At 45.9% G+C, this 24,821-nt stretch overlaps 1 protein-coding gene and 1 pseudogene across 1 annotated transcript in view; one reads left to right on the top strand and one right to left on the bottom strand.

The window, feature by feature from the left end:
• Positions 1-2,378: 2,378 nt before the first annotated feature.
• On the bottom strand, positions 2,379-10,288 carry LOC116554216 (annotated as a pseudogene).
• An 8,612-nt stretch (positions 10,289-18,900) lies between these two features.
• The window catches only part of RGS10 (regulator of G protein signaling 10), a 42,574-nt gene continuing 36,653 nt past the window's right edge, over positions 18,901-24,821 (top strand). Inside the window, exon 1 of the mRNA XM_032281805.1 lies at positions 18,901-19,033. Coding sequence (XP_032137696.1) covers positions 18,985-19,033 — 49 coding nt within the window. The 5' untranslated portion in view covers positions 18,901-18,984. The remainder of the gene's footprint in view (positions 19,034-24,821) is intronic.

The following is a 24,821-nucleotide window of genomic DNA, read 5'->3' as shown; positions in this document are numbered from 1 at the left end:
AAGCAGAGAGAAAGAAAAAAAAGAATTAAAAAAAATGAAGGAGAGGAATAAAGAGGAAGAGGAAGAGGGAGAGAGAACAGGGGTGTTGCTTTATTGCCCGCGCTAGAATGCAGTCTAAAGATGGGTATGAGACATGAAAAAAAAAATGAGGGAAGAAAATAACAAACAAGCAGCCAACCAATATATATATATATTTTTTCTTCCCAAGGAGTAGACGTAACAATCCAGCCTGACTCCCTGTAAGATAACCGCTATCCCTTTGAATATTTTATCTCAGTGTTATTTCCTATGGTCCTGTCTTTTTTTTTTTTTTTTTTTTTGAAGAAAGAGAGAAAGAAAGAAAAAGAATAAAAAAAAATGAAAAAGAAAAAAAAAAGAATAAAGGAAAGGAAGAAAGAGGAAGAGGAAGAGGGAGAGAGAACAGGGGTGTTGCCTTATTGCCCGGGCTAAAATGCAGTCTGAAGATGGGTATGCCTGTAATTATGTTTAATAATAGAGACATAAAAAAAAATGAGGGAAGAAAATAATTAACAAGCAGCCAACCAATATTTCATTTAAACCTGTAAATACGTGTGATGTAGTACTGATAAGAGTGTATATTTTGTGTATTTAAAGTGGAGAGTTCTATGAATGTTAATTAAGTCTACTTGTTCCGGATCTGAGTTCAAGTCCTGAATATCTATGTTAACTTTCTGTCTCATTGATCTGTAAGTCTCCCACTATTATTGTGTGGGAGTCCAAGTCTCTTTATAAATCTTATATATCTGGGTATTCCTGTATTGGGTGCATATATATTTAGGATCTTTAGGTCTTCTTATTACATTGATCCTTTTATCTTTATGTAATATCCTTCTTTGCTTCTTTTGATCTTTGTTGCTTTGAACTCTATTTTATCAGCAAAAATTGCAACTCCTGCTTTCTATTTATTTATTTTTGCTCTCCATTTGGTTGGTAAATTTTTCTCCATCCCTTTGTTTTGAGTCTTTGTGTATCCTTGCATGTAAGATGGATCTGGATGTAGCATACCAATGGGTCTTGGCTTTTTTTGCCTGTCTGTGTCTTTGGATTGGGGGATTTAGTCGATTTAAATTTAGAATTAATAACAATATATATGAGTTTGATGCTGTCATTTAATGTTGGCTGGCTGTTTTGCCCATTAATTGATGCAATTTCTTAATTATGTTGATGTTCTTTATTTTTTGGCATTTTTTAGAAAGGCTGATACTGGTTATTCCTTTCTATTTGTAGTGGTTCTTTCAGAAGCTCTTGTAGAGCAGGCCTGGTGGTGATGAAATCTCTGAGTGCTTGCTTGTTCACAAAATATTTTATTTTTATTTTTCCTTCGCTTATGAAGCTTAGTTTGGCTGGATGTAAAATTCTGGGTTGAAAGTTCTTTTCTAAGGATGTTGAATATTGGCCCCCGCTCTCTTCTGGCTTGCAGGGTTTCTGCTGAGAGATCTGCTGTGAGTCTGATGGGCTTCCCTTTATGGGTAACCTGACCTTTCTCTCTGGCTGCCCTCAGTATTTTCTTTCATTTCAACCCTGGTGAATCTGGCGATTATATGCCTTGAGGTTGGTCTTCTTGAGGAATATCTTTGTGGTGTTCTTTGTATTACCTGGAGTTGAATATTGTCCTGCCTTGCTAGGTTGGGAAAGTTTTCCTGAATAATATCCTGAAGAGTATTTTCCAGCTTGGACTGATTCTCTTCGTCACATTCAGGTACACCTATCAAATGTAGATTAGGTCTTTTCACATAGTCCCATATTTCTTGGAGACTTTGCTCGTTCTTTTTTATCCTTTTTTCTCTAATCTTGTCTTTTTGTTTTATTTCATGAAGTTGGTCTTCGACCTCTAATATCTTTTCTTCTGCTTGATCAATTCGGCTGTTAAAACTTGTGCAGAGTTCGCAAAGTTCTCGTGTTGTATTTTTCAGCTCCATTAATTCACTTATATTCCTCTCTAAATAGTGTGTTATTTTTAACATTTCGTCAAACCTTTTTTCAAAGTTCTTAGTTTCTTTGCATTGGGTTAGAACAAGTTCTTTTAATTCCCAGAAGTTTCTTATCATCCACTTTTTAAAGCCTGCTTCTGCTAATGGAACACAGTCTTTCTCCATCAGGTCTTGTTCTGTTGCTGATGAGGAACTGTGATCCCCTGTAGAGGGAGAGGCGTTCTGAGTTTGGGTATTCTCAGCCTTTTTAGGCTGTTTTCTTCCCTTTGTTATAGATTTATCCATCTGTGGTCTTTATAATTACCGTCTTTATAGTTGGGTTTCTGAATGGACGTCCAACTTGTTGATTCCCAGCGCTAGAATCTGAGCAACCTACTGCGCCGGTCAAATCAGCGGCTTTAAGATTGATGGTGCTTTTCTGACTTTTCACCAAGAACCGCCGCTGCAAGGCAGCGGCAAAACCGCCTCACCAGCTTCAAGAGTCGCACTGGTGACACGTGGGGCTCCTCCGCTGGGAATCTCCTGGTGCATGAGCAACAAAAATTGATCTGAAAGTGTGGCGTCCTCTCGTTCTCTGCTCTTTCAGTGGGAGCTACAATCCCAAGCTGCTAGTGATCAGCCATCTTGGATCTCTCTCCCCCAGTATTTCATTTAAACCTGTAAATAGGTGTGATGTGGTACTGATAAGAGTGTATATTTTGTGTATTTAAAGTGGAGAGTTCTATAAATGTTAATTAAGTTTACTTGTTCCGGATCTGAGTTCAGATACTGAATATCATTGTTAATTTTCTGTCTCATTGATCTAATATTGATGTTGAAGTCTTCCACTATTATTGTGTGGGAGTCTAAGTCTCTTTATAAGTCTTATATATCTGGATATTCCTGTATTCGGTGCATATATATTTAGGATCTTTAGCTCTTCTTGTTGCATTGATCCTTTTATCATTATGTAATATCCTTCTTTGCTTCTTATGATCTTTGTTGCTTTGAAGTCTATTTTATCAGAGGCAAAAATTGCAACTCCTGCTTTTTATTTATTTATTTTTGCTCTCCATTTGGTTGGTAAATCTTTCTACATCCCTTTCTTTTGTGTATCCTTGCATGTGAGATGGGTCTGGATGCAGCATACCAATGGGTTTTGGCTTTTTTGGCCTGTCTGTGTCTTTGGATTGGGGGATTTAGTCAATTTAAATTTAGAATTAATAATAATATAGGTGAGTTTAATACTGCCATTTAATGTTAGCGGGCTGTTTTGCCCATTAGTTGATGTAAATTCTACATTATGTTGATGCTCTTTACTTTTTGGTATTTTTTAGAAAGGCTGATATTGGTTGTTCCTTTCTATGTGTAGTGGTTCTTTCAGAAGCTCTTGTAAAGCAGGCCTGGTGGTGATGAAATCTCTGAGTGCTTGCTTGTTCACAAAATATTTTCTTTTTATTTTTCCTTCGCTTATGAAGCTTAGTTTGGCTGGATGTAAAATTCTGGGTTGAAAGTTCTTTTCTTTAAGGATGTTGAATATTGGCCCCCGCTCTCTTCTGGCTTGTAGGGTTCCTGCTGAGAGATCTGCTGTGAGTCTGATAGGCTTCCCTTTATGGGTAACCTGACCTTTCTCTCTGGCTGCCCTCAGTATTTTCTCCTTCATTTCAACCCTGGTGAATCTGGCGATTATGTGCCTTGAGGTTGGTCTTCTTGAGGACTATCTTTGTGGTGTTCTCTGTATTACCTGGAGTTGAATATTGTCCTGCCTTGCTAGGTTGGGAAAGTTTTCCTGAATAATATCCTGAAGCGTATTTTCCAGCTTGGATTGATTCTCTTCATCACATTCAGGTACACCTATCAAACATAGATTAGGTCTTTTCACACAGTCCCATATTTCTTGGAGACTTTGCTCGTGCCTTTTTATCCTTTTTTCTCTAATCTTGTCTTCTCGTTTTATTTCATTAAGTTGGTCTTCGACCTCTGATATCTTTTCTTCTGCTTGATCAATTCGGCTGTTAAAACTTGTGCATACTTCGCAAAGTTCTCGTGTTGTGTTTTTCAGCTCCATTAATTCACTTATATTCCTCTCTAAATTGTGTATTCTTGTTAACATTTCGTCAAACCTTTTTTCAAAGTTCTTAGTTTCTTTGCATTAGGTTAGAACAAGTTCTTTTAATTCACTGAAGTTTCTTATCATCCACCTTTTGAAGCCTGCTTCTGATAATGGAACACAGTCTTTCTCCATCAGGCCTTGTTCTGTTGCTGATGAGGAACTGTGATCCCCTGTAGAGGGAGAGGCGTTCTGAGTTTGGGTATTCTCAGCCTTTTTAGGCTGGTTTCTTCCCTTCATTATAGATTTATCCATCTGTGGTCTTTAAAACTACTGTCTTTATAATTGGATTTCTTTTTTTTTTTTTTTTTTTTTTTTTTGAGACGGAGTTTCGCTCTTGTTACCCGTGCTGGAGTGCAATGGCGCGATCTCGGCTCACCGCAACCTCCGCCTCCTGAGTTCAGGCAATTCTCCTGCCTCAGCCTCCTGAGTAGCTGGGATTACAGGCACGCGCCACCATGCCCAGCTAATTTTTTGTAGCTTTAGTAGAGACGGGGTTTCAACGTGTTGACCAGGATGGTCTCGATCTCTTGACCTCGTGATCCACCCGCCTCGGCCTCCCACAGTGCTGGGATTACAGGCTTGAGCCACCGCGCCCGGCTTTGTATTTTTTTTTCAGTAGAGACGGGGTTTCACCGTGTTTACCAGGATGGTCTCGATCTCTTGACCTTGTGATCCACCTGCCTCAGCCTCCCAAAGTGCTGGGATTACAGGCTTGAGCCACCGCGCCCGGCCTATAATTGGATTTCTGAGTGGGCGTCCAACTTGTTGATTCCCAGCGCTAAAATCTGAGCAACCCACTGCGCCGGCCAAAACAGCGGCGTTATGATTGATGGTGCTTTTCTGACTCTGCACCAAGAACCGCTGCACCAAGGCAGCGGCAAAACCGCCTCTCCAGCCACAAGAGTCGTGCTGGCGACCTGTGGGGCTCCTCTGCTGGGAATATCCTGGTGTGTGAGCAACAAAAATTCGTCTGAAAGTGTGGCGTCCTCTCATTCCCTGCGCTTTCCCTGGGAGCTACAATCCCGAGCTGCTAGTGATCAGCCATCTTGGATCTCTCTCCCCCAAGACTGCTAAAAGTCTTATGAAAAACACCACTCCCAGCCAGGTGCAGTGACTCATGCCTGTAATCCCAGCACTTTGGGAGGCCAAGGTGGGCAGATCACGAAAGTCAGGAGTTCAAGACCAGCCTGGCCAACATGGTGAAACCCCATCTCTACTAAACATACAAAATTAGCTGGGCATGGTGGTGCATGCCTGTAATCCCAGCTACCTGGGAGGCTGAGGCACGAGAATCGCTTGAACTCAGGAGGTGGAGGTTGCAGTGAGTAGAGATCGCACCACTGCACTCCAGCCTGGGCGACAGAGCGAGACTCTGTCTCAAATAAATAAATAACCCTTATCTTCCACCTATTTACACCCCCTCCTGTATCTCCTAGAGGATCCCCTAGAACATTTTATCACCCTTGCCAGATTTTTTTGGTCCTATTTTTTCTCCTCAAATTTATTCTTCTCTGTCTAAAAAGTATAAGAGCATCTTGCTCTGCATAGCCCAAGTAATGCAGAGAAAAAGCATCTTGCTATAGCCACTTCAGATTTGAGTCTCTTGTGAAGATCTCCATGGACATGCAAAACTAATAAAATGTGTATACTTTGCTCTTGTTAATCAGCTTGGTGTCAGTTTGGTTTCTAGACCCGGCTGAAGAGCCCACTAAGAGTAAAATTGGGGAGCAGAGGTGATTGCTGGCTCCCTGCAAGACACACCAGGTTGTAGCGGATATCAGCACTGTATTCCTTTTTATGGTTGAACAATATTCTATGGAATCGATGGAGATCTACCACGTTTGCTTATGCAGCATCAGTTGATGGGCATGGGTTGTTTCTGCTTTTTTGCTATTGACCTTTATGTACAAGTTTTAGTGTGGATATATGTTTTCATTTCTCTAGAGTAGATTAGTAGAAGTGGAATTGCTGAGTGATATGGTAACTCCACATGGAGCTTTTTGAGGAACTGCCCAACTGTTCTCCAAAGGGGCTACATCATTTTACATTCTCAACACATACATAATTTTACAAACAGCTGTATTGAGATAGAATTACATACAGTGGAATGCACATATATAAACTATTTAAGTTTTGATATGTGTACACTTACAAAACCATCACCACAGTCAAGATAGTGAACACACCGACTCAAAACAACCCTTGTGCCCCTGTGAAATCCATCCTTCTAGCTGGGTGTGGTGGCTCATGCTTGTAATCCCAGCACTTTTGAGAGGCTGAGGCGGGCGGATCACTTGAGGCCAGGAGTTCAAGACCAGCCTGGCCAACATGGCAAAACCCTGTCTCTATTAAAAATACAAAAATTAGCTGGGTATGGTGGCACATGGTTGTAATCCCAGCTACTCCAGAGGTTGAGACCGGAGAATCACTTGAACCCAGGAGGCGGAGTTTGCAGTGAGCTGAGATCAAGTCACTGGCACTGTACTCCAGCCTGGGCAACAGAACGAGACTCTGTCTTCAAAAAAAAGAAATCCATCCTCCCCTACCCCTACTCCCTATTCTCCCCAAACAACCACTGATCTGTTTCTGTCACTATAGTTTAGTTTGCATTTTCTAGAATTTTACATAAATGAAATCATACAGTATATATCTTTTTTTGGTCTTTTACTTTTAGAGTTATTGTTTTGAGACTCATCTATGTTTTGAATGTGTCAATAATTCATTCTTTTGTATGTTTATACCACAATTTGTTTATCCATGCAGCTGCTAGCAGATACTGGATTGTTTCCAGGTTAGGGCAATGAGAACTAAAGCTGGAGTGAACACTCATGTACGAGTCTTTGTATGAACACACGTTTTCACTTTTCTTGGGTTAAATGCCTAAGAGTGGAATGTGTGGATGATATGGTACGTACGTGTTTAACTTTTTAAGAAACTTCCAAGCCACCTTTGAGAGTGGTGGTACCATTTGATATTCCCACCACCAATGCGCTCTAAGTTTTTTGGAAATTATCTTTGTTTTGAAATTTCATGCAGGTGTACCTTGTTGTACATCTGACACCGTGCCCATTATGGGCTCTTTCCATTTGGAGATGAATTTTCTTCAGTCTGGGAAAATTTTCTTTTCTCTTTCTCTCTCTTTCTTGTAGAAAAAGAAAATTTATTTAACTCTTGTACTATTGCTTGAAGAGTACTTACAGATGTCTCACCTCAGTTTTCTTTGCAAAAGAAGTGAAAATCTGTGTATTTTTTTGAGAGGGAGTCTTGGTCTGTCACCAGGATGGAGTGAAGTGGCACGACCTCGGCTCGCTGCAACCTCTGCCTTGCAGGTTCAAGCGATTCTCCTGCCTCAGCCTCCCAAGTAGCTGGGACTACAGGCTCGTGCCACCACGCCCAGCTAATTTTTGTATTTTTAGTAGAGATGGGGTTTCACCATAGTGGCCAGGATGGTCGTGATCTCCTGACCTCATTATCCACCCTCCTCGGCCTCCCAAAGTGCTGGGATTACAGGAGTGAGCCACTGCACTTGGCCTGAAAAATCTATAATCTAGAGACTCTCCTTAAAAATGAGCAACTGATAAATTCAATTTATTTACAGGTCCTAAAACATCTCATTCACATAGCGAATTTTCTCAAGAATTGTACTATAATTAATTTGCATAAGGTTTTCCATATTACTTACATTTACAGGATTTATTTCCAGTAGAAGTTTTCACATGACTTTTAAAGTAATTGTTAAAATTCAGAATTTTCTGTATTTCCCAAACTACTAGGGTTTAAATCTGGTGGGCATTCTTTCATTTAAAAGTCAATCTGGAATACATGTTGCCAGGTGCCTTTGAGTGAGTTTTAGGATAAGTGAAGGCATTCCCACATTTGATACATTCATGAAGCTTTTCTTTAGAATGAGTTGTTTTACATCCTCAAATACCACCGGAACAACTGCAGGCCTTACCACATTTATTTTTTTTTTTTATTTTTTTTGAGATGGAGTTTTGCTCTGTTGTCCAGGCTGGAGTGCAATGACACAATCTCACTTACCGCAACATCCGCCTCCCAGGTTCAAGCAATTCTCCTGCCTCAGCCTCCTGAGTAGCTGGGATCACAGGCGTGCGCCAGCACGCCCAGCTAATTTTGTATTTTTAGTAGAGACAGGATTTCTCCATGTTGGTCAGGCTGGTCTCAAACTCCCGAATTCAGGTGATCTGCCCATCTTGGCCTCCCAAAGTGCTGGGATTACAAGTGTGAGCCACTGTGCCCAGCCCTTGCCACATTTTATACATTCATAAGGATTTCTTTCAGTGTGAGTCCTTTCAAGTTTTCAAAAAGAAATGGAAAAATCGAAGTCTTTACCATATCGCTTATAGTCATAGGGTTTGACTCCACTTTGGCGCCTTTCATGTATTTGAAGAGATCTGAGAAAATTAAGTACTTTCCTACACCTTACATTTGCAGAATTTCTCTCAAGTATGTGATCGTTCATGTTTTTGACAAAAACTGTAATGATTGAAACCTTTACATTTTTTTTAAAAACATGTATAGGGCTTTTCTCCAGTATGAGCATTTTTATGTTTCCAAAGGGTACTAGCACCGCTAAAGACTTTACCACATTTCTGACATTCATAGGGTTTCTCTCCAATATGAGTTCTTTCACAGTTATGAAGGGAGCTGGAACATCTGAAGCCTTTACAGCAATTCTTACACAGAGTTTCTGTGCAGTATGAGTTTTTCATGTTTCTGAAGGGAACTGGAATATCTGAAGGCTTTCCCACATTTGTTGCATGCATAGGGGTCTTCACTAGCACGAGGCTTTATATGTCCTTGCAAGGAACAGAGACAACTGAATGCTTTGCCACATTCCATACACACATAATGTTTCTCTCCAGTATGAGTTCTTTTATGGTAGTGAAGGCGACTGGAATGCCAGAATGCTCTCTCTTGTCTTTCACCTGAATTCCTATTTTTTGTTTCTCTCTGTCTCTCTCTTTAGAGGCGCTCCTTAAATATCTGTGGCCTTTGCATAGTCCTCATCCTTGAGAAGGAGATGTCTAAAGCTCTTTGGAAGTGTGTGTGTGTGAAGGAGGTGTGTGGATTGTGTGTGTCTCTGTAGCTGGGCAGTGCTAACTCTGGAGAACATTAAATGTTAATTTCCATTGTGCTTTTATTTTTATTTTTATTCTTGGAGAGATTAAAGCAACCCACATTGCTTATGTTCATAGGGTTTCTCTCCAGTGTGAGTTCTTTCATGGTCATGAAGGTGACTGGAATGACTGAAGGCTTTACCACATTTCTTACCTTCATAGGGTTTTTCTCTGCTGTGAATCCTTTTATGTCTATTAAGAGAAAGGGGAAAACTGGTTTTCTCACATTCCATAGATTCATAGGTTTCTCCCCAGTGTGATTTCTCTGATGTATTTGAAATGAACTGAGAATATTAAAAACTTTCTCACATATTGTACAACTATAATGTCAATTTCCAGTGTGTATTACTGTGTCTCTTTGAACCCTTGTTACAGAAAGGAAAGTTTTCTGACATTTTTTTTTTTTGAGATTGAGTCTTGCTCTGTCACCCAGGCTGGAGTGCAATGGCATGATCTTGGCTCACCACAGCCTCCACCTCCTGGGTTCAAGCAATTCTCCTTCCTGAGCCTCCCAAGTAGCTGGTATTATAGGCGTACGCCACCATGCTCGGCTAATTTTTTGTATTTTTAGTAGAGACAGGGTTTCACCATGTTGGTCAGGCTGGTCTTGAACTCCTAAGCTGGTGATCTGCCTGCCTCAGCATCTCAAAGTGTTAGGATCACAGGCATGAGCCGCCACGCCCGGCTGACATTGTTTACATCTACATGACTTCTCTCCGCATTCCTGACACCCATATGGGTGACATATGTTGTGCCTTAGATTTCTCCAATAATTTCTGTGCTGATCCTCAATGCCCTGGTCTTCCCCTTTGTTTCCTATAGAAGCCAGATTCCTGAAGGTTTCCTGCATCACATTTTCATAGAGATTCTTCTGGGAAGAATCCAACAAAGCCCACTTCTCCTAGGTGAAGTTCACAGTCACATCCTCAAAGGCATCCGAGTTTTTCTCCCACACATCAGTTCTTAGGCTAAAGTTGAACTATTCAGCATGGCAGCAGCAAAGAAACTCCCTTCTTGTTGGCGGGTCCAGGGAGTAATATTTGCCTGTTACAATTTTTCTTTGTAGAATATACCATTTCCCAGCTTCCGGGGTGTCCCAGCATCCTCCCTGCAGATCCCCCGGTACATGTAGGTCACAGGAGGACCCAGGCTGTGGCAGAGCCTCCCAAACCCCAGAGCAAAGGAGAAGGGCAGTGGCCACTGACCGAGCCATGCACATCCTGACATGAGAGACAAAGGCCCAGCCTCTTTCTTGCTTTTCTTTTTTTTTAAGAGATGGAGTCTTGCTATGTTGCCCAGGCTGGAGTGCTGTGGCTATTCATAGGTGAGATCATAGCACACTGCAGCCTCAAACTCCTCAGTTCAAGCAATCCTGCTGCCTCAGCCTCCCTAGTAGCTGGGACTACAGGTCACACCACCATGCCCATCCAAGACAGGGCAATTTTCTTGAATTTTAATTTCCTCTCTAACACTTTCTCTGTAATGTCTTTCTGGAATTGCTATTACTTGGATTCATTCTCCTATCTTTCCTTCTCTTGTGTTGTACATTTCTTCATCTGCTCTAATTTTTAGGAGATTTCTTCACCTTTATCTTCAAACTCCTTTATCGAAATGTTTTGATTCTACTTCATTTTTATATTCTAATCTTTCTTCTTTTAGGAATGGATGAAATAGCTTCTCTCTCTCCCTCTCTGAGATATAGTATTTTAAACGATTTATGCCTAGTCTCTCATCTTTCCCCTAAATTCCTATTTTCTGTTTCTCTCTGTCTCTCTCATTTGAGGCGTTCCTTAATTATCTGTGGTATTTGCATAGTTCTCATCCTTGAGAAGGAGGTGTCCAAAGCTCTTTGGAGGCTGTGTGTGTGAAAGAAGTGTGTGGATTGTGTATATCTCTGTAGCTTGGCAGGGCTAACTCTGGAGAACATTAAATGTTAATTTCCATTGTGTTTTGGTTTTTAAACAAATTTTTTTGGAAAGATTAAATTTTTCTAGCACATCTGGCTATGAGGGTAGGGCTGAGGAAGAAGGGGCTCCCAATCCTGTGTGCAGACCTAGGCTTAACGCCCTTTGAAGCCCACAGCTCATCTGCACCCTCAGCTCAGCCCGTGGTCCCTAAGTCCAGAGCTTCTGTGCCTCACCAAGATAATTATTTCCTAAGGTAGAGGGCAGGGGACCTGAAGTCTCCTGATACAGACTTCTGTCAATCTCCCTTTTCAGCCCTTGCCTTCCCTCTTCTCTGTGGTCCATGCCTTTGGGTCAGGAGCTCCTCTGAGGCTCTGCAGGGTGAACTGGCTTGTTCTCACTGGAATGCCCTGCCTGCATTTAGGTTGTAGCTCCTTCCTCCTGTTAAATGTTTCTGCTTCTCCATCTCTTTTCAGATTGGCTGAAATCTCTTTTCCATTAGGGTCTCCTTTTTGATACACCTTGCCCAGGTGGGTTTATATCTTATTTTATTTTTGTAGAGGCAAGAGTTCACTATGTTGCCCAGGCTGATCTCAAACTCCTGAGCTCCTGCCTAGATGTCCCAAATTGTTGGGATTACAGGCATGATCCATGCCTTAGCCTATACCTTATTTTTTCTTTTCTTTTTTTTTTTTTTTTTTTTTGATGGAGTTTCATTCTGTGGCCAGGGCTGGAGGCCAGGGGTGTGATTTTGGCTCACTGCAACCTCTGCCTCCTGGGTTCAAGCATTTCTTGTGCCTTAGCCTCCCGTGTAGCTGGGATTACAGGCGTGCACCACCACACCCAACTCTGGCCCCAAAGTTGCTTTGAATGGAAGTGGAAGAGTTGCTCTGTCTGGATGCATTCCATTTCAGACATTCCATCAGATGTCCAAGAGGAGATGTCAGGTAGGAATGTGGAAGTTGGAGATATAAAGGTGTGAGTCCTGCCCCTTTTCAGCAGCGAGCAGCCAGAAAGAGTCATCATCCAACACCCTCTAGCAGCAGTTAGGGTTACCACTTCTGAGGGGGGGAATGATATAGGGGTGAAGAAGAAATTACTTAGGCAGATAGTGAAGGTATGGGAGTCCTCAGTAAAGTTTTCCTTTTTAATGAAAAGCAGCTCTAAAATCATTTCCTGACAAACAGCAGCTGCAGAAATCAAGCTGCAGACATAGACAAGCAAGCTGGATGCTTGCACGGGTGAATGCCGGCAGGAAAAAAGCTACCTGGGACTAGGTATGTGCGCAATGGTGGCTCCAACCTCCCTTCTCTTTGCCAGCACATGAACAGTAAGAAGACAAGATGATACCAGTCAAGTGGAAAACCAATTTGCATATTAAGATTAGGGTAGGGTGGCCGGTCTTCCCTGTGCGCTGTGTAAACGTCACATCTGATTGAACCAATCTGTGGACCCTATGTAACTCAGACACCACCTTCTCAAGCCTGCTTATAAAATCCAGGAAACCCCGTCACTGGCCAGTCTTTCCTTTTGGGAGTCCCTCTATCTCACTAGAGAGAGAGCTGTTCTCCTTTCTCTTTCTTCTGCCTATTAAACTTTCTGCTCCTTAGCCCCCCACCCCCACACAAAAAAGTGGGAGTTCTGAGATAGGAAAAGGGTATTTGATATGAACTTTGGATGATAACCATGTGTCAGTATAGGTTCCTCGATTGTATAACTAACTCTTTGGTGTGGGAGGTGGTATGCTGTGAGAGGCTATGTGTGTTTGGGGCAGGAGGCATGTGGAACTCTACTTTCTGTTCAGTTTTGCTGTGAACCTAAAATTGCTCTAAAAATAAAATTTGCTTTTGCTGGGCGTGGTGGCTCATGCCTGTAATCCCAGCACTTTGGGAGGCCAAGGTGGATGGATCATGAGGTCCAAGGAGTTCGAGACCAGCCTGGCCAACGTGGTGAAACCCTGTCTCTACTAAAATACAAAAAATTAGCTGGGCATGGTGGCTCATGCCTGTAGTCCCAGTTACTTGGGAGGCTGAGGCAGTGGAATCGCTTGAACCTGGAAGGCAGAGATTGTGCTACTGCACTCCAGCCTGGTGACAGAGAGAGACTCCATCTCAAAAATAAGATAAAATATACGTTTTCTTTTTTGAGACAGAGTCTCATTCTGTTGCCCACACTGGAGTGCAGTGGTGCAACCTTAGCTCACTGCAACCTCTGTTTCCTGGGTTCAAGCAGTTCTTCTGCCTCAGCCTCCTGAGTAGCTGGGACTACAGGCACATTCCACCACGCCCAGCTAATTTTTGTATTTTTAGTAGAGATGGGGTTTCAGCATGTTGGCCAAGATGGTCTCGATCTTTTGACCTTGTGATCCACCTGCCTTGGCCTCCCAAAGTGTTGGGATTACAGGTGTGAGCCACTGCGCCCAGCAAATAAAATATACTTAAAAAAATAGTATTAAAAAAACTAGCCAGCTAGGTGCAGTGGTTCACGCCTGTAATTCCAGCACTTTGGGAGGCTGAGGCAGGCAGATCACCTGACGTTGGGAGTTCGAGACCAGCCTGTCTGACATGGAGGAACGCCATCTCTACTAAAAAATATAAAATTAGCTGTGCATGGTGGCGCATGCCTGTAATCCCAACTACTCGGGAGGCTGAGGTAGGAGAATCGCTTGAACCTGGGAGGTGGAGGTTGCTGTGAGCTGAGATCATGCCATTGCACTCCAGCCTGGGCAACAAGAGTGAAACTTGGTCTCAAAAAAAAAACAAAAAACAAAACACCAAACCAAAAATCCCTAGCCATTCATGGTGGCATGTGCCTGTAGTGCCAGCTACTTAGGAGGCTAAGGAGGGAGGATCACTTGAACCCAGAAATTCCAGATTAGCCTGGGCAACAAAGGGAGACTGACCCCCATCTCTACAATCAATCAATCAATCAGTCAATAAAATTAGCTAGGCATAGTAGTACACGCCTGTGGTCCTAGGTACTGAAGAAGGCGGAGGTGGGAGGAGAGGATTGCTTGAGCCTGGGAGGTGGAAGCTGCAGTGAGCTGTGATTGCATCACTGCAGTCCAGCCTGGGTGACACTGTGGGACTCTGTCTCAACCAACCAACCAAACAAACAAACCAAATAAAGAGTGCTATGCCAAGAAAACTACCTGCCCAGGAGTCGAGAAATCTAGCATCACATCCTAGCGAAACACAAGTTCAGCTGCTGTCTGAGCCTCAGTTTCCTGATCTGCAACATCATATACTGATCTCCAAGGATCCCTCCAGCTGTGTATGCCAGGAATGTGGGACTTGAAGTGCAAGAGAGATCAAAGATGGGAAAGGCAGCCAGTGTCTGCTTGCTCCTTTCATGGGAAATTAAGAGTTTTAAGAAAGCAAAACTAATGCTGTAAAAATGAGGGCTTACCCAGGAGTGGGAGGCTATGAGCTATGACTGTACCATGGCACTTCAGCCCGGATGACAGACGGAGACACTGACTCTTAAAAAAAGTTGTTGGGGGAGGGGGGAGGCAGGGACAAGATGCTGTAGCTCACACCTATAATCCGAGCACTTTGGGAGGCCAAGGTAGGAGGTCAGGAGTGTGACCACCCTGGGCAGCATAGCAAGACCTCATCTCTACAAAAATAAATGAATGAATAAAAACATACATACATACACACATACATAAATAGCAGGGTGTAGTGGTGCATGCCTGTAGTCCCAGCTCCTTAGGAGGCTGAGGTGGGGGGATTGCTTGAGCTCAGGAGTTCAAGGCTGCAGTGAGCCATGCTCGCAGAACCACACTCCAGCCTGGGCAATAGAGCAAGACCCTGTCTCTAAAAAACAAAACACAAAAACAACATAAATGAACCTTATATATTTTTGTGGCATTAAACCCAGTAGAGATTTCAACTAGTCTCTAATTATTGATTTTTCTCCCTGATTTAAAACCACATATACTGCAGAAGTTTACAAAACAGGAAAATGTAATGATGAAAATTAAAAGAACCCATTGTCCTATCATCTAGAGTTATAGTCTAGTAATATTTAGGTGTAATTAACTACTAGTTTTCTATGCATAAACATACTATGTTCTCCTCCTCCTCGACACTGAAAATTTTCTCTGTATTTGTATCCTGATTTTTTCAATGAGAGCTTCATCTAAGATTCTTTCATTTTTCTCTTTGCACCAGTTTTTTTCCACCAAGTTCCAAAGATTCTTCACAGATTTTTACAACTGTTAAATATTCTATCGCAAGAATATGTTGTATCTTAGTCATTCTTTTAGTGGGCATTTTTAGCTACTGTAAATAATGCTGATAAAAAGTATTAGGATGTTTAATTTTACATGTAAATCTTGCATCTTTTTTTTTTTGGCACAAATTACCAGTTATAGAATTATTCACTAGTCAAAGACGTATAAACATTTTGAAGACTCTTACATATGTTGTCAAATACGTATCTTAATACATCTGCTTCTCTTCCTTCTGGAGAGGTTGTAACAATGTACTTTCCCTCTTTCACAGTGTAGTAACGAAAACATCATAGTGATACTAACCCTGACAATCTCCTATAATTGAAAAGAAATCTACTTTTGACTGCCTATAGTTCATTTATTAAAACATCATCGTAGGGGGAGTAAGAGTAATTAAAATTCCAGTAGTTTTCTGTGTGCTTACATGTGCTGGGCACTGTGCCAGATGCTTTTTGTTCACTGCTGTCAAACACCACTTGCTCAGAGTATAGGTGGCACCTCCTGTTGCCCTGTCCCTTGAGGCTGTGATGTGTTTGAGGACACATCTGGTGTGTCCGCACAGCTGGTTGCTGTTTGGTCAGGGTTAGTACCTAGGTCTCTTAACTTCAAGTTGGGCACGTATTCATTTTACTCTACCTCGTCTGCCTCAGTTGGCCTAGAATAGTCTTGTTATATAAATTCTGGTTATGAGAGGCTCTAAAATGTATTCACAGCTTACCAATTTTTTAAAGTTCTGGTGAACTCCAAAGCCAGTAATCCTTCTGGAATCCTGTGTGATCAGAAGATATCTGAGCTCCTGCTTCTTGCCGGATGTGAACCTCCTTGAACCAAAGGTGAGACCAGCAGGGGAAGAAAGGGACTAAACTGCTCATCCTCTCTTCCCTAAATTTGTTACCGTAGTTTGTCTGTCAAGGTTTAACTTAGGAGGCTAAAGATGGAGGATCACTTGAGAGTCCAGAAGTTAGAAATCAGCCTGGGCAACATAGTGAGAACCTTGCCTGAAAAAAAAAAAAGTTTCAGAAAGTGCGTGCTGGACCTACAGGAGAAATACTATTTGGATGATAAGCACCTTCAATCCAATACAAACCATGGTTGGAACTTAATCTCGATTGTGTGTGTGTGTGTGTGTGTGTGTGCGCGCGCGCGCGTGTGTGTGTGTGTATGTGTTTGGCAAGTTTTAGGAGTTAGGAGGCTTTATACTTTTATACTTGATCTTTTGCACAGTACACTTTGAAAACTGGCTTTTGAATCTTTAGACACTTAAAACAGGTATTTATAGTAATTTAATGAGGACAATCTTTCGATGTCCCAAACAAAAAATTTAAACTGTGTACATTAAACCTTAACTATGCATCTTTTTTTTTTTTTGAGATGGAGTTTCACACTTGTTGCCCAGGCTGGAGTGCACTGGCAAATGATCTCGGCTCACTGCAACCTCCACCTCCCGGAATGAAGTGATTCTCCTGCCTCAGCCCCCCAAGCAGCTGGGATTATGGGCGCACACCACCATGCCCAGATAATTTTTATATTTTTAGTAGAGATGGGGTTTCATCATGTTAGCCAGGCTGGTCTTGAACTCCTGGCCTCAGGCAATCCACCCTCCTCAGTCTCCCAAAGTGCTGGGATTACAGGCGTGAGCCACAGCACCTGCCTTAACCATGCATCTTAATTTTTGTACTTACTATCCAATGTGCTAACAGGACAGAAAAAATGATTTAAGGCTGTTATAGTTTCCCTTTATTTAAGAGAGGCCTGAGGTTCTTAGCTCAGGAGGGATCCATAGCATATCTTAAGCCATGCCAGTATTTTTCAGGACACGCTAGGGTGGACTTGGCAACTAGCGTAACATTGCACAGCTGTGCCTAACTTTTACCCCTGAGTGCCAGTGCGCTTATTTCCTGTGCTAGGATTACTTGTAATTTGGTCTCGGGAAGTTTTCTGGGTGGGTGCGCTGCACAAATTCCCTTGTTATTGTTATGAGAATGCAGTGACCTCACTTGGATCCAGGACTCTGCCAGCATTTAAAATCCTGCTCTTACGAAAGGTGAAACTCTTGCCTAAATTTAAGTATCACAGCTTGATCCCATTACAATGAGATAGAAGCTCGTCTGGGCCCGGGAGCAGGCCAGCAATAGAAGTTTTAAAATCAGAACTCACCCCGCTGGGTCTAACCCTATTCCTGGCCACCGCGTACCCTTCAGGAGCCTGGAAATCCTCTTTTGGCAGCAGAGGAGGAGAGTGCTTGGAAATGCTGCGAGGAAAACGACTTTTAGAGGGGAATAGTGGGGAGCGAAGCAAGAAGCAGCCACCGGACACACTTGGCGTGGAACTGGGGCTGTGGGGTGGGTAGAGGGACAGTGAGCAGAACTGGTAGCTCAGAATAGAAGATACAAAAGAAAGTGCCAACTAGTGAAAAAAACTGCAAAAGGACGGGGGGATGGGGGGAGGGCGACTAAGGAACAGTGTAGAAAAATAGCAATTAGTACAGCTAAAAATAAAGACCAATTTAGAGACAAAGCCAGATCCACAAGGAGAAAAATAAAACTCGCCAGAAAGACAATTTCTTGCAAACCAAATGTTCAAGAAAATGGGGGCTAATGGCACCCCCGCTGGAGCTACTCTGCAGAAGAAATGAAATAATAGGAGACCGTGGACCGCGCAGCGCCCAGCAGGTGACGCCCTGGGGGCCCGAGTGGTCCGGCTTATGGAGTCCGAAGGTCCTGCCGGAGGCTGTGCCCACGTGTCCCCAAAGTTACAGAAGTGTCCCGAGCGCGCGATGTGCGGGACAGGGCACCGCCCCGGGCTGGAACCGGGTGGTGGTGGTGGTGGTGGTGGTGGTGGTGGGGTTCCTGCAGAAATCTCTCAGGTCTCCCAGAGTCCTGGCTCGCGCGCAGCACTGCCGGGGACAGGGCGCCCACCCGCGGCGGCTCGGCTAGCTCAGCGCACAGGCCCTGGGTACGCCCCACCCTCATTCGCTGGGCTGGAAGGCGCAGCGCTCACGAAGTCGGGGAGCAGCCAGGCCCCGGCAGGCGGGGATCCTGGGGTCGAGAGGCAAAGGCCACGGGCCGGGCCACGCTCGGACTCTGCAGAACCGCGAGGCCTCGGCTTCCCGGCCTGTGACCAGGGAAAGGACCCCGCCTGCCATCCCCGAAGTGCCGCTGAGAGCCCCGAAGCGCGGTGAGCCAGCGGCGCTGTGCCCGTTTCTCCCGGGCTGCAGAAGGCGGGAGACCGCGATGGGCGCGGGAGCTCGAAGCTGGGCGGGGCGGGGGCTGCACCTCCGGCGAGGGCCAGCGACCCCGGGACGCGCTAACCGCCTCTGCTGGGCTACTAAGGTCCGGGCGGCCTGGGCTCCCTCTGGGCCATTGAGCCCCATCCCGGGCGCAGGGCAGACTCCGGGCCATCAGGGGTCACCCGGGGTCGCCCTGCTCCGCTCGGGCACCCCGGGGCGGAACCGCGAGCCCCCACCAGCGGGGGCGGGCAGGGCGCTCGGAGCGCGCCACGCGGCGTCTGACTGGGAGGAGGGCGGCGGGCGGGGGCCGAGCGGTCTGGGGCGGTGCTGAGCCCGCTCCTCCTCCTCGCCCTCCTCCTCCTCGCCTTCCTCCCGCTCAGCCGCCGCGCCGCCGGGCTGCTCCGGCTTCCTCCCTGGGCGCCCGCTGCGATGTTCAACCGCGCAGTGAGCCGGCTGAGCAGGAAGCGGCCGCCGTCAGGTAAGCGGCTCCGGGGACCCGCGGGCTGGGGGTCGCGGCGCCGTGTCGCCTGCCCGGCCTCCTGCCCTCCCTCCTGGGCTCGGGCGCGGCTCGGCTGTACCTCCCAGATGGGAGCCCCGGCCGACCGCCCCACTTCTCTCCTCTCTGTCCCGCACCTCCGCGGTCCCAGCCGCGACGGGAGCGCAGAGCTCCTCCGGGCGCCCCGGGGAGGAAGTTTGGCTGAAAGGGGAACAGCAGCAGTTTTCTTTTTAGTGATAGTCTGGGAGAAAAAGGAGCCCCCAAACATCCCCAAACTTTGGAGGCGGCACTGGCTCCAGATTCCGAAAGCAGAACGGCTCTCGTGCTTCCCCCTCAGTGGCACTCTCCGCCTCCGCTGCGGGCGTGGGTGGAAGGATGCCCGAACGCCCGGGGAGCACGGCTGGATCTGGGCATCTGACTGGGCGACAGGGCCTGGGACGCCGGGGGCTTCGCTTCTGCCTCGAGGAGCCGAAAGGTGGGGTCTCGAGGGTGGCGGAAACCCAAGATGGGGAAGGGCACCTCTGCCAGCGAAGTTCGGACGTTACAAAGGATTCGCCTTTGCTGTCACTTCGGGCCAGCCTGAGCCACGATCTGGGGCAACTTGATAGGACAAAGGCCCCACGGTGAAGGTGAAGTCATGCCCTTGATTCCGGTCCTCCTACCCTTTTTGCTCATCACAATAGCTACGAGCTGTGCAGGGCTTCGGGTGCGCCAAGGGCCTTGTCCACCGCGTTCGGTGAACTCTCCCTTCATCCCTAGGACAACCCGGTGAGCAAGGAGGGAGCGGAAGCCAGGCACTGTTAGGTGACTTGCCCCATTCACAGCCAGCAGGTGATGGGGAGGCCTTCAGACCCAGTTTCGCCTGACGCTGGAGTTCAGAGGCTTTCCCGGGCTTCCTACGCCAAGATTCACTTCTGCTTGGTGCTCAGAGTTTATACGCATTGGTGCATTTCCTTTCTGCTCCTGATATTTTATAAGGGACATTGTGTTTTAGAGACTGGGACCAGACTGGCTGGATCCAAATCTCACCTTCACCATATTCACCAGCCGTGGGACCTCTCTGCAGAATGAGGGTCTGCGAAATGGGCATAACAGTAGCTACCCTCCTTTTCAGCACCTAAGTGGAGCCTGTCTTCCATCCATCAAATTTTGCAAATAATTGCATTTAATATGTAGGATTTCATAGGGTTGTTGTAATTATCTTACATTTTTGCCCGTATGTACTAAGTGCTCCATTAGCGTTAGTGGTCATATAAACCTTTTTGTGTTGCATGTGAGTCAAATAATTCCCTTGTGGGTGTTAATGTTAACCATGCACAGGCCTGTGGAGCCTGCTCAGAGCCTGGACTCGAATTAAACTCTTGGTTCTAACCTTGACTCTGTCATTCAGCAACACTGGGCAAATTACTTGATGTCTCTGGGACTCGGTTTCAATGATGTGCTGGAGCTGGCTAGAACTGGCTAAAAAGCCAGTTGCTAAATATTCAAGAAGGTTGGGAACTGGTTGTTAAACCATAGGTAGCTTGAAAGTAGTTATGATGGGATAGTTACATCATGAAAATCAACAAATGGTAAAAATGAAGGCTTCCCCTTGACTCAGGAGAGCTGATGTACCGGCACACCTCTGAATCACTTTCTCCATCTACAAAGCGGGTTTCATAGAGTTATGGGATTAAATACACAAAACCATATGAAACCCCTAGTAAAATGCGTGGCACATAATAGATGTTTAATAATTATTAGCTTTTCTCCCTTTTGCCTGTTATAAATAGAGCTGCTATGAATAGCCCTGTACATGTTACCTATTACTTTGACAAACAGAACCACTGACTCCTGGGAGATAAATGGATTTGGGGTGATTTTGCATGTAGCCAGGTTGTACCCCAAAAAGGCTGAAGGCAGTTTTAGGGAATAAATTTTTTCAGGGCAACAAATTTTAAGCCTTATAAAATGTGGTTACATCACTGATAAAAAGGTCAGTCTCAGGCTGACCGCAGTGGCTCACACCTGTGATGCCAGCATTTTGGGAGACTGAGGCAGGAGAATTGCTTGAGCTCAGGAGTTCCAATAGAACTGGAAAACATGACGAAACCCCATCTCTACAAAATATACAAAAATTAGCCAGGCATGATGGCGCATGCCTGTAGTTCCAGCTCCTTAGAAGGCTGAGGAGGATGACTTGAGCCTGGGAGGTTGAGGCTGCAGTGAGCTTAGATCGTGCTGCTGCAATCCAGCCTGGGTGACAGAGTGAGACCCTGTCTCAAAACAAACAAACAAAGGAAAGATAGAAAGGTCAGCCACTAAACATCATGGTTGGGTACTGGATGCCTCAACTCCAACAGCCTGATTTGCTTTGGAATTGTAGGTGTAAGGTCTGCCCCCATTATGGGAAATAACCTGAGTTCTTGCCTGATTGATTGGTCATCACCACCCAGCCATCGAAAAGAAGCCTAAAGAAAAAGGGGTTATTTTAGCCAGGCACAGTGGCTCATGCCTGTAACCCTAGCACTTTGGGAGGCTGACGCAGGCTGATCACCTGAGGTTAGTAGAGATGGGGTTTCACTGTATTGGCCAGGCTGGTCTCAAACTCCTGACCTCAGGATCCGCTCACCTTGGCCTCCCAAAGTGCTGGGATTACAGGCATGAGCTGCCGCCCCAACCTGAATTATTTTTCTTAAAGAGGCTCCTCAAATTCTCTAAACTTCAGGCCCCATGAAAGCCGGAGCTGCCCCTGCAGGACCTCTGAGTCAGAGCTGGCTGTGGCCCTGCCTCCCCCTGCACCTTCTGTTTTACACCTTTCCTACCTTTCAGCAAAATCACACTGGAGACATTGTCTTTCCAGAGGATTTTGAGTTCCTAACCCTCCTTCCAAGGTTCAGAGTGGGGTTTCCTCATTCTCCTTCCAGAGGTTTCTCAAAGTGTGTTCTGCCAGTTGTGTGGGTTCAGGAGAGGCTTGATAAAGTGCAGCTTCTCAGGCCTCGCCGAGGCCCACTGATTCTTCTTGGGGACTGTAGATGGGGCAGGAGGGTAGGCTGCGTCTTCAACAAGCACTCTGGGGAATTCTCAGGCCAGTGAAATGTGAGGATCCCCCAAAGGGATTCTGTCCACTCACCCTGCTTAGTTATCAACCTTGAATTGTTAATAACTGGGATATGCCCATCTGAGATGGGAAGCCAAAGCCACCCCACTCCCCACCCCTGCAGCTGCACCCAGGGGTGACCTCTTAGGGGAATTCCCACCCTGCCAGGCAGGCCTCAGCCGTCCCCTCGGGCCTGTCATACAGGATCCCATTAAACCCTTGGGAACAGTTTGAAGTTTATGGCTGGGCTTGTTTTATTTAAAGATGACAGTTTGCATAGCGATTTAATGTCTTTGTTTTAACAACCCCGAAGCAGGGTAGCCTTGGCCACTGGGGAAACTTTCTCTGCAGAACGTCACCTGCCCAGGGCTGCAGGGACAGAGGGGTCAGGCCGAGGGGCATTGTTTTCTACAGGTGTGATCAGCGGTGAGCCAGCTGAGCCTCTGGGACCTGTACCTACTCTGGCCACCACCAAGTGCAGCCCATAGCCTGGAGGGTGTGAGGTGCTCACTGTGTTTTATCTGCCTTGGCTGATGTGTATTTGATCTGATGTCTCCTTTCTTCATGGTTGGAAATGTAGATGCCCAGCCAGATGCTTGGCATGGCCACTTCCTAGGGCTTCCTGGGTGAACGGAGTCACTTCCCTCCCTGGGTTGAGTGAGTCCCCGGACGCTGGGCTCTGGGAACCTGCTGCTTAAACTGCACTAAATTTATGCCCCTGAATTTCTTCTGCTTCCCCAAGATAGCTCTCCGCTGCAGCAGCCCTGGGGGTGGCGGCTGGAGCAGAGGGGGCCCCCCTGGCAGGCAGCAGTAGTGGTCCCTTGATAAGAGCTGTCGGGCGGCATCCGCTGGAATGAGACAGCCCTTCGCAGACTTGTGGGGACAAATATCCCTTCCAGGCCGGGCGCGGTGGCTCAAGCCTGTAATCCCAGCACTTTGGGAGGCCGAGGCAGGTGGATCACGAGGTCAAGAGATGGAGACCATCCTGGTCAACATGGTGAAACCCCGTCTCTACTAAAAATACAAAAAATTAGCTGGGCATGGTGGCGCGTGCCTGTGATCCCAGCGACTCAGGAGGCTGAGGCAGGAGAATTGCCTGAACCTGGGAGGCGGAGGTTGCGGTGAGCCGAGATCGCGCCATTGCACTCCAGCCTGGGTAACAAGAGCGAAACTCCGTCTCAAAAAAAAAAAAAAAAAAAATATCCCTTCCAAGCAAGTTCCCATCTGTCACGGGCCCTGCTAAGCACCCTCAGGTCTGCCTTGCTGCCCTGCTGCCTGGTGGGGGGCCCCTTATCTGACTGAGTCCTTTCCAGTCCCATTTTTCCTGCTCCCTACTCTACCCCTGAAGGGACTGGACAATACCCTCCTGTGCCTTTGCTCCCGCACGTGTTCTTTGTCCTGCCCCAAAGCCTGGGTCTCCCTGCTCCAGCAGCCCCACCCTGATAGGCCCCGCTGCCTCCCACACTCTGCACTTGACAAAGCAGCTTGCCTGAGCAGGAGGGAACCATTTCGTTTCTCCCTGGAGAGCTGCAGAGGCCACTGAGGGGCAGGGACTTGTCCGGAGCCACCCACTTCAGAAGGGGCAGACCAGAGAACTCAAGTCTTGGACCTAAGTCCACTGCTACCTAAACACAACAGCCATTTAGAGTCTTTGCTAAAATGTGTTTAGAGAATGCATGTGGAGCTGATAACTTTCCTTCCTCCCTCCCTCCCTTTCTCCCATCCTTCTTTTCTCTGGTCAGGACATTAGAAACAAACAAAGCCATCATCAAACACCTTTATCATTTCACACAGAAAAGGACATTTTAACACACCCAATAGTAGGAAAGATATCATCTCAGGTAGAATCTTCTAGAGGTTGTCACTCCTGGGGAGAGACGCCGGGCACCTGAGGGACAGCAGTGTGAGGAAGACTGTGTGACACCGCACTCCCTTTTTATGTCCTGAACTGTGCCCCATGTAAAGAAACAGTGATCTGTTTCAAAGCAAAACAAAACAAGCAACCAAAGACTGTCCTTACTCTACCAGCACAGCTCACTCGGTAAAGATTTCCTGGTCTTCCTTCTCGTTTCTTCATGGACCAGTGAGGAAAACTTCCTACCAGCCTGTGGCACTGTGGGCAGGTGGCCACGTGGGAACTCCTGGCCTCCTCTCCTCAATTCTTTTTAAGTTCCGTGAGAAAATGGGCCCCACCTTTCATTTCTGGCATCTTTCTCTGTTTTTCTCTCCAGCCAGACACCCTGGGGTTGAATCCCAGCTCATTCACTTCCTCTTGCTTCTTTGTAGCAAGTTATTTATCCTTGCTGCGCCTCAGTTTCCTGATCTGTAAAATGGGGCCCAACCAACTTCCAAGGATAGTTGCAAAGTTTTGATGTGATATAGTAAGTGCTCAGTAAATGTCAACTATTTTTAATAGCTATTTGTCCTCCATTCTATGCCCTCTGCTCTCAGCCTGGTGCCTGGCTTTGCTCATTCCTTAGAAAATATTTATTACTATAAAATATATACTTGAGTGCCAGACATCATGCTGACCCCAAGGAAGACGCAGCCCTTGCTTTCAGGAAATACGCCATTTACCTGACTGACCCTGGAGGAAAAAGTCACTTACTTTGCCTCAAGGGAGGGTACAGGACAGATTGAGGCCGAGTAGGAGAGTGAGGGCAGCTTTACGCATAAGTGTCAGGCCCCAGA

Source organism: Sapajus apella, unplaced genomic scaffold (genome assembly GCF_009761245.1).
Source record: "Sapajus apella isolate SASKATOON/1434 unplaced genomic scaffold, GSC_monkey_1.0 scaffold13, whole genome shotgun sequence".
NCBI classification, from domain to species: Eukaryota; Metazoa; Chordata; class Mammalia; order Primates; family Cebidae; genus Sapajus; species Sapajus apella.
Note: the sequence above shows the minus strand (reverse complement) of the source record. Positions and strands in the feature narration are given on the sequence as shown.